The 18,112-nt window shown below is 41.2% G+C and overlaps 1 protein-coding gene across 17 annotated transcripts in view; it reads right to left on the bottom strand.

Moving 5' to 3' along the window:
- Positions 1-18,112, bottom strand: part of MYO18A (myosin XVIIIA) — a 449,667-nt gene that overhangs the window by 165,109 nt on the left and 266,446 nt on the right. For all 17 annotated transcript variants that reach the window (XM_077480380.1, XM_077480382.1, XM_077480383.1 and 14 more), the window contains 2 exons: positions 17,763-18,000; positions 14,514-14,623 (listed from right to left, as the gene is read on the bottom strand). In XM_077480380.1, coding sequence (XP_077336506.1) covers positions 14,514-14,623; positions 17,763-18,000 — 348 coding nt within the window. The remainder of the gene's footprint in view (positions 1-14,513; positions 14,624-17,762; positions 18,001-18,112) is intronic.

Genomic DNA, 18,112 nt, shown 5'->3' with positions numbered 1-18,112 from the left:
CAGCTCAGGGATGAGGAATGTTGTGATACTTCGTAGACTGCCTATTTTTTTTTTTTTTTTTACAGCTGTTGGCTTCAGCAGAGAATTCTCTGCATAGAAAGAATTGGGAAAATGGGGGAAAAAAAATTGTGTGCGCGAAACCGTGTGTGTGTGTGTGTGTGTATATATGTATATATATGTATATATATATATATATATATATATATATATATATATATATATATATATATATATATATATATATATATATATATATATATATATATATATATATAGCTTAAAGGTGTATTAATGTATTTAAAAATTGCATCGCAAATTCACCCAGTGCAAGTGTATGTACATTCATTCTGTGCAAAAAATGCAAAAGTGCATTTGCCCACTAGATCGTGTAGGAAGTTTCCATGATACTTGGCGCCATTAGGTGGTCAAATGCAGTATAGTCTAACATTTTTTTTTTGTCCCATTCACATAGAACAATGTATATGCACTTTCGCTGGGCGAATTGTCATGCACATTTTTTTTATAAATACAGAGACTTATTAGACATGCTATTGCCCGTGTGGTATTGTTTGGAATGGTCCTGGAGAAAAGTGCAAATTGTATTTTTTCCTAGATGACATGGGCTATCTAGATATTCTCCTCCCAGCAGTCCTTGAAGGCATCTTTGGCTTTGTAGAAGAATTAGCAGTCATGGCAGCACACGGACAGACACATCATAGCTGTCCCTGTGCTTTACTCGTATTTTTCTATTACTGTTGGCTTTGTTAAACAAACAAGCTAAACCCCGGATTGAATTCCCAACGGCGATCAGGCACACACAGGTGGTGCATATTACATGAAGAGTCGGCTCTAGCAAACATGCTGTCAGTTTGTGGAGTCTCGGGGTGACATTTAATGCTAAACAGCGTAGAATAGCAAAGTATTTCCACAACACAATAAATGGCATTGAGCTCTACAGATGCTCAGGTGACAATTTCATGGGTTGTGCAATTATACAAGATGTTGAGTGCTGCTACATTTAGCATTTCTATGTTGTTGTTCTGCTGAATGCATTGTTCTCCTGGCAGCAGCTTAGGGCACAGCTCATCTGCTTGTCTGTAAAGCATTATTATTGGCTCTTTACTGTGGATGTTGGTTAACCACGAGTTTCAGGGTGGATTCCACACAATAATAAACCATTTAATGGATGATAACATCTGGGAAGGGGTTTAATTATCTGAAGTTTAATTCAGGCTTATGCATTCAAATGACAAAAAAACGATCACATTGTTACATATGTTATCTGAATATGGGTATAGGAAATTTAATCTGAACCTATACCAAAAAAGTAAAGACCTAATGCATCATAGATAAAGTTAATTGTGGCTAAGCAGTATCCTAAACTATCTTTTGATTTGATTCCTTCAGTAAAGTAGCAGTGCATATCCTGATGTGCCTAGGCACTCCTGTTCCTGTAGCCTTATAGCGTATATCTGAAATAGTCTCAGATATATCCTGCCCACTTCTGCCCCTGATGACTGCTATTCCCTGTAATTTCTTCCGAGGTTAGTAATAACTCAGTAGTCAGTGCTAAACGTTACGGAAACAAATAGGATGACATTTAAAAAATGAATATTTTAACTGGGCATTCAATACTAAGCGGATTTCACTCTCACCTGGCAGCACTAGCCTCGTCGGTTTGAATCCCAACCACAGCATTATCTGCGTGGAGTTTGCATGTTCTTCCTGTGCCTGCATGGGTTTTCCCCAGGTACCCAGGAGTCCTCCCACACTCCAAAGAAATGCTGGTAGGTTAGGCTCCTGTCAAACTTTGCCCTAGTATGTGTATGTATGAATGTGAGTTGGGGGCCTTGTAAGCTCCTTGAGGGCAGGGACTGATCTATGTACAACATATACATGTGATGCGTAAATTGTCGGCGCTATACAAATACTTACAATAAATACAGTTTTGGCACATGCAGACACAAGACTACTTTCAAGTTGATACAAGCTGCACTGTTAGTCTGCAGTGGCCCCTGGCTTCCGTAGTTGAGCTAGCACAAGTGTTGGCACAAACTAAAGTGGACCTTCACCCTCCTCAGGTTCCTTTCATTTCACCCCTCCTCCCATCCTGCAGAAGTTTTAAGCTTTTTTTTTACCTTTTTTTTGGTAGAAAAGGCTGGCCTCACCTCCCTACTCGCATCATACGCCTTAGGTAATAGATGCGCAACCTGCCCACCGTGCCTCCTGGGATATGTGCATCACAACAGTTTGGGATAGGTGAGCCCAGAACAAGAGTCCCACTGCCAATAGGGGTACATGTACTGGTAACACCTTTAGGTCTGGTTTTCCCTTATTTGTCATTCCCCCCCCCCCCCCCCCGTTTTGGATTCTGCTACATCTTTTGCCATGGTAATACTGATATTAGTGTTGGCCGAATTAGCCCAGGGGGGCTTGGTACACAGACATAGCGAGTCTTGCGGAGGTTGCTCCTTGGACACTCCCCGTCTAGCAGGACCTGCTGATCTTGAGTCCTGATTTGAATGCTTCCTGAGAAAAGATTGAGGTAAAGAGTATTGAGGTATCTTCAACAAGCCCAGCACTGGGGCTAGGCACTTTGAGAAACCTCTGAAGCTGTGGCCAACCCAAAGGCAAGATTCATCAAAAAAAAAAAAAAAATCGCTTTCCATTGCAATTACAGAAATCTTTGATGAGCTTGGAAACAAACCGCCACATGAAGATGTGCATTTACAGATGATCATGGACCCCCCGAATTCAACCTCTTGCAGAGAGGTCATCACTGAACAGTCTAACCTATCTGAAAGCAGCTTGAGATCTTAAGATAGATCTAATGTCCCTATCTGGCTTTGAAACTGCTACCATTTAATTGTCTCACAATGAGCCCATAACTTCTGCTCCAAGAGCAAATGCAAGGCAAAAGACTGACGACTCTGTGACAGATCCAGACAGTCCCAAGAGGTGCACTTGCCCTACTAGGTTTCTGCCAGCTAAAGATGGAACAAACCACCTCAGAGACTGCCCTAAGATTTTCTGTCCTAAGATACCCTCAAAACCCAGCAGCCTCAGATGCCTCCCTCACTCAGGTGGGGAAAGCTTACAGCATCTGGTATCCCCGGGCAGTCTCCCATCTATAAACTAACCAGGCTTGATTCTGCTTAGGCTTTGATCAACCAAGATCAGGCATGATCAAGGTGATGCGGCCAAAGTCTGATGAAAAATGAATGCGCCAGGAAACGCTGCAATGCCAAACACCCCAATCGCTTAGATACACCGGACACCACTGTCCTTTGGAAGATCCCTGAACCTGAGAAGAGTGCCCCTGCTTCCTCCCTTTTCTATGCAAGTATACAAGTATTCTTGCCATTCATGCATATATGTATGCAGTACAAGGTCAATAAACACACACGCATGTACCCCCAGACAAACAAGCACCCAGGCAAATAAGCCCATATGCATGTAGTCCTATACAAATAAGCACATATGTATGTAATCCCAGGAAAACAAGTACATATGTATACAACTTAATGTAAACATACATATGCAGTACAAATGAAAACATGCCAGCATGTGTTTAAGCAATATGCATGCGTTTATCCAAGCATGTGCTTATGCAACTGTACATTTAAACAAAATATGAAAGCGTGCGCTGTACACACGCATTCATGCAACATGTGCCCATGGAAATAAGCATTTTTGCAATAAGCATGCATTTATGAAACGTGTTTATGCAACAATGTATAAACATGCGTCTTTATGCAACCATGTATCTTTATGTGACCGTGTATCCTTACGTGATCATATATAACTATGTATATTTAAGCAAACATGAACATGCATCTTTATGCAATCATGTATAACCATGTATATTCAAGCACACGTGTATAAACAAGCATCTTTATGTGATCACATATATTTATGCGATCATGAATAACCATGTCTATTTATATAAACATGTCCAAACATACATCTTTATGCAACCATGTATATATAACCATGTATATTTATGCAAACATGAAGAAACATGCATCTTTGCGTAACCATGCATCCTTGTGCAACCATGATCATGTATCATTATGCAAACATGTATAACCATGTATATTTATGCGAATATGTAAAAACATGCATCTTCAGCAACTGTGCATTTCAGCTAGTTTGCAAGCACCAGCTTAACTGCAGTTGGCCCCATACTAGTCTTGCAGGATTTAGCCAAACACATATGCATGATACTGCAGGTACAACTCCTTAAAATGCACCCAGTCTCATGTTTTACCAAACGTGTATATTTAAACATACATTTAAGCAACAAGTTTGCAAGCATATATACTACGCTGCACCTGCCTACAGAGCAGTCAACAACACTTTAAAGTGAACTGCTAACCTTCCAAGGGTGTATCAACTTAGTTGTACAGTTCCCCCTGGATAAGCAGTAAATTATGTAGCATATAATCATGACTTGTTTGTCACACAGTTCTCCCATAGTAAGTACTCACACTTTGTTAGTATCCATGGGCTGCTGCTATGTCTCCAGAGGCCTACTGAACCTGTTGCCAAATGGCATGGTCGACCTTCCTGCCCATCTAAAAATAGGCCATACTGAGCCCTGAAGTGGCTGGAGGAGAAACAGCAGCCGACATGAGTAAGAGTACATAGCATGATTAAACAGCATACTGCTCCCAGTGGCCACCAGGAGAACTGACAGACAGAATGTTTTTTTTCTCTCAAAAAAATAGAAACTGAAAACAAATGCAGATTTACCATGCCTGCTGCAGGACTGAACATAACGGCAGTCCAATCTTCACCCATCACGGCAAGCTTTGTCATAAAAGACCTTGAGAGACTGGGTCCCCCTTAATCTGGGGTCCACTCCCCTGGACCTGTATAGCATCCTGCAAGAAACCACCTTGGTCAGAACAAACACTCCACAGGGTTCCATTACGTAGGGTCCAGCGCCTTAAGGCTGCATTACAGGCAAACCTCAAGGAATCTTCTCTTCTTCCAATGAGGCTCGGGTACCATCCATTTTGGCTGACAGATTTTTCAAATGGATATGTTTGAAGTACATGATTCTTAATAGAACCATCCAAACCTCCAAGTATGCTGCAAAAGCAAATGCATCACATCAGTGACCACCACCTTGCAGATACTGGTGAAAAACGGAGGTACTTCTTGTATAGGAGGGGTTATACAGAGGGGGGTCTGCCTGTCTTTTGGGTGTGCCAGTGTCCATTGACCTATAGGTGGCATATAACCCAGAAATAGCTGCTCTGTGTCCTGTTATGTACGATAAAGAAACAAAAATTTCACTTCTGCGTAAATTATGTAGCAACAACACAAGCAAAAGTCCAAGTTCTCGGGAAGCCTTTTCTGGTGAAGTCACAAATTTAAATTTAAACTCAGATTATTTAATCAAGGTTGTTTTCGTTCTTGTCTAATTTAACTACATTTTCAATCCACTTGCACTGGTTCCTTATTATACACAATTTATAACGTGCCAACAGTTTACGCTAGGCGTGTTGAATTCAATTGCAGCATCAATACATAGTGATTCAGCCATGCACAATTCGGCATGAACGGCATATTCGATTTTCAGATGATGTTATATATGCTCCGTACTGTGCTCTTCCTCTTCGAACGAAGATGAAAGCAGCCAAAAGGCGCTGTGCCTTGCCTTCCTTAACAGAGCCAAAAGGCGCTGTGCCCTGCCTCTTCCAACAGAGCTGAAATGGGCAATGGGTGTTAGCCGCAACCTCTTTTCCAGCCTCCTGTTGACGTCACCCCCAGCTGACCGGCATAGTCGTGTGTTGAGCTGGTTGCTGTAGGAGAGGAGATGAGACACCTTCAGTGAGTGCCCCAGACTCCTGGTCCCCAGATAGTCTTCCTCCTCAACTCACTGTAACACAGGCTGCTACTGGAGACCAGAGTCTGTGTCCTATGCTTGTCATCCGCCCTCCATGCAACAGGCTGCTGCGGGCAGCAGCAGACCCGAGCAAGCCAGGCCAACGTCCCAAGACGATTACTGGTTGGCCACGCTTGTCCTTCTCACAGGCTGCTGCAGGCAGCAGAGAGCAGTGCAAACTCTGTCATCATCAAGTACTTAAGTTAGACACTGATAGTAAATATCTGAATCACCATTATGTGCAAATTTGCCAAATTATGACCATAATAAAATAATAATAAACATGATGGTGAATTGATAGTGGACCTAAATATTAAAGTGACTATGCCATTTCATTAATTATAATTTATCTATGTTATTGTCTTAGTGATTGATTCACATCACAACTTCATTGATGCCTTTTTTATTTTGTACAGTTTATGGTGCATGCATTCAGGCAATCTCCTGCATATGTCTCCTTTGCTTTCAATCACCGAGCACTGCAAGATGTCTGATATGTCCCGCTTGAAAACAATCACATATGTTTGAAGATATGATGTCTCAAGTTAAAAGTTGGCCTCTTACGAGATATGGTGGACCCCTATTACAGAGATCAAACTCGCTGTAGGAGTATATTCACCTGTCTGGTTATCACCCACTTGGTTGTCCTGCTTCCATGCAACTCACAGACTTGAACTCAGGTGATTCAAAGACCAAGGAATTGGATTGCTTTCATGGGCGTTCAGCTTATTAACTGGGTTAGAAATCTCAAGTGTATTGATACCAGATCTTTATATCCATAACAATATAAAGAAACTACAAATTTCAGGAAATCCTATAGATAAAGAAAAAAAAAGCCTCAGTGTAAAACTGCACGGATTAAAAAGCTTATAAAGCTTACAAGACAGAAATTTCAGGCATGAAAAATATTGTAGTATCTGGCGGTGATATCATTGGTCTAACCAGTTTGGCGGAGTTACAGGGAGTCTCCAATATGATGCGTTTCCGCAAAAATGTCATCTACTGGGAATGGAAGATCCTTTGCGATACTACAATTTTCTCATGCCTGAAATTTCTGCCTTGTTGTAAGTGTAAGTTTTTTAATAAATCCATGCAGTTTTACACTATGAGGCTTCTTCTTTTCTTATCTATACGATTTTCTGAAATTTGGAGTTCCTTCACATTGTTATGGATATAAAGATCTCGTATCAATACACTTGAGATTTCTAAGGCAGTTAATAAGCTGAACGCCCATGAAAGCAATCCAATTCATTGGTTTTTAATGGCTAGACGACCAGCCGCCATAGATACTGCGGCAGGTTGGCATAGCTGCGCAAATCGTTGTAGGTGTACATCGGATCTTTAAGACGCTATTGCAGGTGCGTGTGCCCGCAGCGTGTCCAACAGAGCCAATGCTTGTGCACAGCAGGCGCAATATCCGCCGAGCACCTGCGATCGCTCATGACAGAACAAAAAAATGGGGATGTGTGTGTGTGTAAACACACTAATCCTGCTTCTGTCAGGGAAGAGGAGACAGATCGTGTGTTCCTACTAAGTAGGAACAACAATCTGTCTCCTCTAAGTACTAAGTAGGAACAACAATCTGTCTCCTCTAAGTACTAAGTAGGAACAACAATCTGTCTCCTCCTCTAGTTACTCCCAATTGTCAGTTAAAGCATCGCAGTGTTGTACTGCAAAAAATGGCCTGGTCAGAAAGGGGGCAAATACTTCTGGGGCTGAAGTGGTTAAATCACCTGAGTTCAAGTCTTTGAATGGAAGCAGGACAACCAAGTGGGTGATATTCAGACAGGTGAATATACTCCTACAGCAATAGGGGTCCACCGTATTTGGTAAGAGGTCAACTTTTACCTTATGAGACATCATAGCTTCAAACATATGTGATTGTTTTCAAGCGGAACATCTTGCAATGCTCAGAGATTGAAAGCAAAGGAGACATATGCAGGAGATTGCCTAAATGAGATTCTACATATGCTGCATCTACTCAGTATATGAACTTTGTGTGTTACAAATGTCACAAAAGACACTTATTATTTATAAGTTTCTCGAATGTTTATTCATTTTGCACTTTTTTGAGCATGGTTTTTATATTGTGGTTTATGCATCAGTCACTATTAATTTTCATTATATTGCCACACATTTGCATCAAGTATTATCTTATGCACAATGATCACTTTATAAATCATATATTGTCACATTTTATATGGTTTAACACATGAAATAGCTCTCCATATATATTAATACATTTTTTAATTCTTATTCCTGGTCTTGAATAGCAGCCGTTTCATCATTTAGACCAGCGCAGAGATTTCACATTTAAACACTTCTCTCTTGTATCATGCCTGCAATCCCTGACCATCCCATGCATCATGTCCACAGTCTCTGTCCATCTCTTGTATCATGTCCACAGTCTCTGCCCATCTCTTGTGAATGCCATGGGCGACAGGAATGCAGCAATGTATCATACACTGTTCAATATTTTAAAACACGATCAAGAATATTGTAAAATTATGAAACAAAAACACAAGAACGGAACAGCTCAGTGGCTGATTTCTACTGCATGTTCTATTTATGTTACAAACATGAATTACAGCCTCTGTTCCTAGTGATGCATCCCTAATCACAAGTTAAGTTAGTCATGCATTCAAAATACGGAGTTGCTTTATCCCCAATGATTCAAGCAGTACAGAAACCCTTGATTGGTAAACTGTAAAATCCGGCTGTGCCTCTTCATTAGACAAACAGCACCTCTCTCCAGAGCCTCAGATAAGGCAGACAACACGAACATGCATAGTATTAAAGTCCCTATCAGCAAATAAGCAGTTACCTTAATTTGGTTATACAAATTGTCTAAACAAATTAAAAGGAAACTCTGGTTACTGAACCAAATTCTGTATGCATTGCATTATTATATGTCAACAGAACTCAGATTATTTCTATTCCATCTTTTGTGGGTACTGGTGGCTGGAGTCACCCCTTGGCTTCTATTGTGTCTTGAAGACTTCAACCAAAAGATCGTTTTTCCATGACAGTTTGAATCCCTGCTTTAGTCTAGACCTCCTAAGTCTGTATGTTCTACAATATGGTGAAAGCCATCAGCAGGTGGGTGATGTGGGCATGGGAGGGCCTGTATGATGTTTTTACAGTAGTTCTAACAAAAAAGAAAAGAAAATGAGATTTTCAGGTGCTACTTATTGATACAACTTTTTCAACCAATGGCTTCCACTGCTGTCAATCAAATTCTGTGGTGAAGGAGTGGGGGCAGGGCCGAGCTCCACTGCCTGTCAATAGATGCAGGCAGCGCCACAATAGGAAGCGGTTTCCTATTGGAGCACATTGGGAAAAGGAGGAGCCATGAGCGCCGGTGGGGTGGGGAACCTGAAAAGAGAATGTCCGGGGCTACGCTGTGCAATTCTATTGCACACAGCAGGTGAGTATAACATGTTTGTTGTTTTAAAAATAAAGGTTTACAGTCACTAAAGTTTTTTTCCCTCTGTTATCTGGCCAGTAACATACCTCCTGTATTAGAATGCCCCCACTCTGGATGAAGGCTCACAGGGGGCACCTCTGGAAAGCAGCATTGTTACAATAGGGGAGGGGAATGTTAGATGTACTAGCATATTTAGATATACCAAACAAATGGAAGCCAAACTCCAACTAACACTTTTTAAGCAGTTGCAGCAACAGTTTTGCTCCTTTTGGTATGAAGGATTTTACATAAGTCACGGCTGACCATTGTTAACACCCCTGTAGTGGTAAATGGTTTACTTTGGATAGTAGGTATAGACTTACTATCCAGGGCACTAGGTGAAAAGAAATGAAAGCCTTAAAAACAGAAAAAATGCAGCCACATCATCTAAAAATTGTTAAGCTACAATATATTAAAAGGTTTGCTTTTGGGTTTAATACCACTTAACATTTTGTATACTGCCACAGGCCTGAATAAATAATACTTATTGTGCAGATCATCAAAAGGGTTATGTCACATGGACATGATCCTTTTCTCTGCCTATGCAGCCTAGAGTTTTTGTGATATTTCAATATCAAACAGGGATTCAGTCCATCCTTAAATATGAAAATAGCACTAAGGTGCTTTGTATAAATGCATTGGTTTTTATGTCTTTCATTGAAAGGGCAGAGGATCAAATTAATTTCAGAAGATGATGGAAGGTGCTTAACCACTTGCCGCCCGCCCTATTACAAAAAGACAGCGGCAAAGTAGTTTGATAATCCTGACCGGACGTCATATGACGTCCTCAGGATTATGAGCCGCTGCGCGCCCCCGGGGGCGCGCATCGCGGCGATCATTGTTGCGGGGTGTGAGTCTGACACCCGGCAACTACGATCTCGGTAAAGAGTCTCAGACGGAGACTCTTTACCATGTGATCAGCCGTGTCCAATCACGGCTGATCACAGTGTAAATGGGAAGAGCCGGTGATTGGCTTTTCCTCACTCGCGTCTGTCAGACGCGAGTAGAGGATAGCCGATCGGCTGCTCCTCTGACAGGGGGGTCTGTGCTGATCGATTATCAGCACAGCCCCCCCGAGGATGCCCACACTGGACCACCAGGGACGCCACCAGACCACCAGGGAAAAGGTAATCCTCCCTAGACCACCAGGGATGCCAATGGTCAGCACAATGGATGCCAATCAGTGCCCATAATGGATGCCAATCAGTGCCCACAATGGGCATCACTGATTGGCATGCATTATTGTTTGGCACTGATTGGCATCCATTAGTACAGTATAACACCAATGCCGCCTATGAGTGCCCACCTGTGCCGCCTATGAGTGCCCACCTGTGCCGCCTATCAGTGCCCACCCATGCCCATCTGTGCCGACTATCCATGCCCATCTGTGCCGCCCATCCATGCCAATCCGTGCCAGCTATCAGTGCCAATTTGTGCCACCTATCAGTGTCCGTGTCGCCCATCCGTGTCGCCCATCAGTGTCCATCAATGCCACCTCATCAGTGCCACTTCATTGGTGCCCATCAGTGCCGCCTTATCAGTGCCCATCAGTGTAGCCCCATCAGTGCCCATCAGTGAAGGAGAAAAGGTACTTATTTACAAAGTTTTGAAACAAACAAAAAAAATACATTTTTTTTCAAAATTTTCTGTATTTTTTTATTTGTAGCGCAAAAAATAAAAACCGTAGAGGTGATCAAATACCACCAAAAGAAAGCTCTATTTGTGGGAAAAAAATGATAAAAATTTCATTTGGGTACAGTGTAGTATGACCGCGCAATTGTCATTCAAAATGCGACAGCGCTAAAAGCTCAAAATTGGTCTGGGCAGGAAGGTGTTTAAGTGCCCTGTATTGAAGTGGTTAAAGAAATAAATAACTGTTTGATTACCCATTTTAACAACCACTTTGAAGTATGAAGATTTATTTAAAATAGCTGGACAATAACAAACAGCTTTGGTTTTCCAAGGGATGGTAAAGTAAATGCTAACTGGATGACATTCTTATAGTAAAGCGCTGTGTATCAAACAACTCAAATACATTTTTTTATTTTTATTTATTTTATTATTAATCTAAGTGCTACTGGCCTTCTTCAGCCTCCATAGGGCCTATGCTCACTGTAAGCGGGTCTTGGATTCTCATACAAGTCATGGGAATGTAAAACCCATATTCACCAGGTCAAATGCAGGTTAGAAGGTAGTCAACTGCAGGTCATTTGCACCTGTCAACTAATACTGAATGATCTCTGAAGTGTCTCAAACATATATCAACCTCTCAGGGACACAAGCCAAACACCATCAACATAGGCCCTTGTAACAATTTCTTGTGTATATGTGCTCCAGTGGTGGCTGTATGTTATTGCAGGCCCTTATGTAATGAGTGCCTGAACAAAAACCTTTATGGCAGGAATCCCCAGGTTTCATTTTATAAAATCTCTGGATTTAAAATAGTTAAAACAATTCATTTGAATTTAAAGATTATTGGAGATTTTAGTGATTGGGATTCTATTTACTTTATAAGCTGATGGCTATACATTCTAAGGCCGCGTACACACGGGCGGATTGTCTGTCCAACTTAGTCCGCTGAACCGTGTTTCAGCGGACAATCCGCTCGTGTGTGGGCTTCAGCTGACTTTTTCAGCGGACTGTCTGACGAACAAAGTCTTACGGAATTTCCGTAATTTTGTCCGTTCAAACTTGGTTTTGTCCGTCCAAACTTGGTTTCAGCGGACAGTCCGCTCGTGTGTAGGCAAGTTGGACGGACTAAGTATGGCGCATGCTCAGAAAGGATTTACATGGCCGAAGGTTGCATTGCAGTGTATAGGACGTAGTTTTTCTAGTCCCGTCGTACGTGCTGTACACGTCATCACACACGCTTTCAGCGGACTGTCTGCTCATCGTGTGTGGTCAAGTCCGTTCATTCAAAATTTGAACGGACTGTCTGTCGGATTGTCTGACGAACTTAGTTGGGCAGACAATCCGCCCGTGTGTACGCGGCCTAAGTCCCTAAGTAAATAGAAATACCATAATTCATTCTTAGAAAGGACTGAAAATAAAACCTAACATAACTTTAAAAGTTCTCCAATGACTAACAAGAGTAATATGAACATAGAGGTAGAAGATGAGGAGCTCATATACTTTGAAATAACTTACAGCATCAGTGCAACATTCCACGTATCTCTGCAAAAAGCTCTGTTTATTCCTGATCCACCATAGAACAAGTCTTGGCCCAGCCTCATGCTAAATTTCTCCCCTGGCAAGCCTCTGTATTCATAGCCAGCACTGTGAAGTACCTCTGCTGTGAAATTCAATTGTCACCACACGAGTTGCAGAGAAATACATAAAAGTGGAACGGGACATCCATATCATTTACTATAGAAATCCAATTCAGAAACATTGGGCCTTGAGCCAGCAATACCAGAGGCAAAAACCTGTGTTCTGTCAGAGCATTACCTGCCACAAGCTGAAAAGCACGACAGCAATGGAAGTACTGCTGGAGAATCTCTATGACCAATCTCTTTTCTTCACAAAAAGAGTCTGAATAAAGGTCATTCAAGGTTCACAAAATGGGACAAAAAAAAAAAAAACAGATCAGGTTTCTTCTAGTAGTAACAAATTAGACCCTCCAAGCAATGCTGTCTGATTGCCTTTGGTAACTGCATTCCAGTTGCTGAAAATTCAAGTGACCAGTGACATTAGTGTTATGCCTTCCATCCAGTCTTCACATTTGAGGTGTAATATTTTTTCTTTCTTCTCGTTCTCTTCTGCTCCAGTGTCCCATATGGTCCAGATACATACTAGGAGGTGCACCGAAATTTCAGCCGCCGAAAATGATCATCCGAAAACACTTTTTTCATTCGGCCGATAGCAAAAAGCAGACGATATAGAAAGGGGTGCCGCCCATTCCCTCCTTCTCCTCTCCCTGCTCGCCACCATCTCCGCATGTCACAGAACTGAATTGTCCAGGTCATAGTAACAATGAATGAATCAGTGTGATGTGATCACAGGAGGCGGGACATTGTTACTGCAGCCCGGAGAATTCAAACTCTGCTCAGTGACACATGGCGATTGCCACTTTGATACGGGCACAGGCATGCTGCATATGATGGACACTGGTGAGGCTACTGGGAACAGGCAGGCTGCATATGATGGGCACTGGTCACTGAGGGCAATATCCTAACCAGAGCTTGATCTGACTGCCCACACCTAACGGACTCCCCACAAGTTCAACAGTAGAATGACTGAACTCAAAAAATGCCAGGGTTGTAGACAACCTATGATTTAAGCCTGGTACGCACTATCAGTTTTTTTTCTTCTTTCAACCCAGCAAGCTTCATGTGAAAAAACAAAAAAACAAACGAGGAGCTCGGGAAGAGCTCTCTGTACTAACTATACAATGTTAGAACAGCGATCTCCTAGCTGAGCTATTGTGTTCTGACAGGGGGACTGCCCCCCCCCCCCCAGAACACACCGGTCAGTGCTTGCAACCATTGGCTGCCAGCTCTGACCGGATGCTGGGTTTACAGTATGCTGTTCGACAAGGCCAGCCGTCTGACCAGCTTCTGGCAGACAGGCCAGTTTACACAAGGGCTTAAGCCAGGAATTAGGTGAAATGTGTCAAAGAGGGAGGTTCAAGGCAGAGCTCTGTACAGGCTTATCAGGATCGATAAAGTTTACAATAGTTATTGTATTTACAAATCATTACAATAACATTGGCATATGTCAGAGTTCAACCATTTTTGTCTTTTGTGCATTGCTAGCATTACTGCTCAAGCATCCCCGGTTGGGTTATAGTTTGTCCCAACCCAGTTAGCATCAGGTTGGCTGAAAGCATGACGGGTGCTTGATGGAATGTGAAATAAAATGTTAACACATCAAATTGAATAACATTTTCACGCCTTTGCAAAAAAATAAATAAAAAAATCATATGGGTTACAGGTGCATATGATGAGGAGTTTTATTATAAAATTACAAATCTTTTTACAGTAGCTTTCAAAGATTCCTACTAGTGTATCTCTACCATATTCTGTATGTTTATGATGCTGAATGTTGCAATTTATATATATTTGACACTCTGTAAAAGTCCATGCCTACAACAATCCTCACAATTGTACACATACAGTAAGAATTAATAAATACACCTGCATGCACACTTACCCTTTTCTCATCTGTCACAATGTAATTACGACCATGCTTTTTGGTCAGTTGAGGAACCAAGACATCAAACCTGCGTCGGAATTCACAGAATATCATGTGATCAGGGTATCCTGCACAAACAGAAAAGAACAAAAATAAAGATCCATCCAGTGGCACATTTCAGAACGGTCGTACCCTCTGCAAGGACGACAACTTGGGAAAACCTGCTGCGAACAATAGCTTACAATGCTGAACATTTGTGTCTACCGAGTACATAATGTACAAATTCTAGCTTTGCCTCTATATTGAGTGACCTTTATGTGCAGTAATATTGAATGGTGTAACTAGCAAAACACATCTAATAAAGCTTCAAATAGTCTCTTTTAAGACATCATGACAGTTGAGTTATGGATTTTGTTCCTTTTTATTTTTTTTCCAAAAGGAAGAATACCTTGCTGGAAAGTGTTTTTTCCAAGTACATTCCACGGGTAATTTCCTGGGAAAGTCTGCCATTATTTGTTTCACCTATACAAGGCCAGGAAACGATAATGTAACAAGCTGGAACGCGGTCAGGGTCATGTTTGGGTGACTCTTTAATGTCTACAAACACACCATGAAAACATACCGGAATTCGATTAAATGTGAGATTGAGGCACTGAATGTGATTATATATGTGTAATTAAATCAAGCAATGAGCTGCTTATTGAAAAAGGAGCTTCTGGTAGCAATTGTTTGTAAATTCTACTTCAATTGATTAGCAAGACCTGATCGCTTCTTTTCTGTCTCCTAAGTCATCTCTCTCTATTGACTGTTGCCACATTTAATGCCAGCTAAGGAGGCGGCTTGTATCGATTCCATTGCTGATATGTAAACTGATTTTTTATTTTTTTTGGTGGATGGGGGGGTGTTCATTTATTCAGTCTAGTTTTTTCTTTAACATAATGAGCAAAAAGCCTACATGTACATGATTTAAAGCTAAAATTTGGTAAAACAACGAAATACAGAGCTGAAATACATGTTTGTGAAAGGTTTTACCTGTGACACACACACCTCTGCCACTGTGCACAGCCAGGATGGTAACATCAATTTTTTTTGTGTAGCTTTACATATTCCACTGCATTTTCAACTGCTTACAAATAATGTACTAGTATAGTTGGGGATAGTGGAAAAATAGTGCTGGATCCATAGGGTTATCTCACTAGTATAGTTATCTTAAAATAATTATATTAATATAAATTATCTGCTTCTGGGCAAGGAGCTTCTATACCCCAGAGCAGCCTTTCGTAACCTTCAACAAAGAGGAACCCTTGAAATAACTTTCCAGTCACAGGGAACCCCTGCAAAAATCGCTATATCTACATCTCATGACACATTAGTGTGATAGGCAGTGGGCAGAATGCAATATTGGCAGTGGGAACTTATCTGAGAGGCAGAACTTGCTCATTGTACTGGGAAGCCCTTGTGATCTTTGGGAGGAACCCTAGTGATCTATGGAAACCTGGTTGAGAAACCCTGCCCCAGATGATATCCACAGTCTGCTTGGCTTATAGTGTAATGTAGAAAATAAATTTGGAAATCGACGTGCCGCACTACTGCAAAGAGGTCCAGATTCAACTTTATTCCAAAAGTCAGGGGGACAATCCAAAAAGCATCCAACACGTTCCAGGAGTCCAAGAATGTCCCTTCATTTAGGCTTGATTGATAACAATGTGAATAGACTAGAAGTGAACTGGACCTTTATTGTTATGTATTTCCAGTGTGATTGCAAGTACAGGCTTTGCCAGCAGCGGATTTTGGCCCCCTGTGTTGAATACTTTTTTGGATTGTCCGCATGACTTATTGCAATTGAAAAAAAGTTGTATCTAGACCTCATAGCAGTGGTGTGGTGGTTTAATTTAAATTTTTGTTACAATGTACTAGTATTATCACCTTTGTACAATGAGCAACTCCATGACCCAGAAAGGTGGTGAATCAGATAGTAATGGGGTGGTCAGATGTCCTGCATAGGACTCTACTCAACTTGTAGGAACAAGCAGATTATTTAAACATTCTCATCCAATATGCACATAAACTGTTAGGTGATCTCCCCATAATTGCATACAAAAAAAAACGTGCTTGTTAATACATCATACATGTATGGGGCAAAAACGAATGTGCCAGTACACTTATAAGAAGCTGACACAAAAAGCATAGGTTTTTTTAGTGTACTAATATGTTTTATAGTGAAAGCTTTAACCCCTTTATAATAGTAATAGCATTTTTATCGCTAGTGGTGCTGTGATAGTATTTGACATGAAAAATATAGCCCTTATTGCTCTGATAGCATAAATTAACCACTTTCAGACAGGACCATTTTTCTGGCTTAAGACCAGACCACTTTTTGCGATTTGGCACTGCGTGGCTTTAACTGACAATTGCGCGGTCGTGCGACTTGGCTCCCAAACAAAGTTGACGTCCTTTTTTTCCCACAAATAGAGCTTTCTTTTGGTGGTATTTGATCACCCCTGCGGTTTTTATTTTTTGCACTATAAACAAAAAAAGAGCGACAATTTTGAAAAAAAAAAATTTTTTTACTTTTTGCTATAATAAATATCCCCCAAAAAGATATAAAAAAAAAAACATTTTTTTTCCTCAGTTTAGGCCGATACGTATTCTTCTACATATTTTTGGTAAAAAAAAAAAATAAAAAAAAATCGCAATATGCGATTATTGATTGATTTGCGCAAAATTAGCCTTTACAAAATAGGTGATAGTTTTATGGTGTTTTTATTAATATTTTTTTTCTACTAGTAATGGCGGCAATCAGCAATATTTATTGTAACTGTGATATTATGGCGGACACATCGGACATTTTTAACACATTTTTGGGACCAGTCATTTATACAGCAATCAGTGCTATACAAATGCACTGATGCCTGTGTAAATGACACTGGCAGTGAAGGGGTTAACCAGGGGGTGGCAGTGTAGGGGTTAAGTGTGTCCTAGGGGCGTGTTATTAACTGTGGGGGGCGTGGCTCTGTGTTAGTGAACACTGATCTCTGCTCCAATCACGGAGCAGAGATCAGCGTCACTTGTTGCTAGGCAGAACAGGGAGATGCCGCATATCCCCGTGAGACGATCGCAGGTATCCCCGCCAATTTGCCTGTCCGTGCCATTCTGCCGACGTACATCATCATGCGCCGGTCGGGAATCGGTTAAAATAACAGTTAGGCTCAGGTAAATCTGTTTTGAAACATATATTATTTTTCTGTCAAGATTGATTGCACTCACCTTGTCTGTACATGTGTAATGCATCCATAAGGCGTGACCCCCGAAGCTGGGCCCGCAAAAGTGGGACATCAACCTGCATAAGCTCTGAGTCACATCGCTCCCCAGATAGGTCTGACTCGCTGGAGCCCACTCTGGCAGCTGGGACTAGTCGTGCATCGCTATTAAATGCTTCCACTTTTGGCACAAAGCAGTAGACAAAGTGGATTTTTGACCTTTTAATAGTGTCAATAAGAGCATCCTGCAAAAAAACAAAAAAAAAAACAAAAAAAAATAAAAAAAACAATAATTTAGATTTGTGTGTCTAGGAGCAACCTATAACAAATCGTTTTTTTTTTTGTTTTTTTGTATCT

Source organism: Lithobates pipiens, unplaced genomic scaffold (genome assembly GCF_037356315.1).
Source record: "Lithobates pipiens isolate NorthernLeopardFrog02 unplaced genomic scaffold, aLitPip1_a1.2 Scaffold_16, whole genome shotgun sequence".
NCBI lineage: Eukaryota > Metazoa > Chordata > Amphibia > Anura > Ranidae > Lithobates > Lithobates pipiens.
This window is presented reverse-complemented; position numbering and strand designations above follow the sequence as displayed.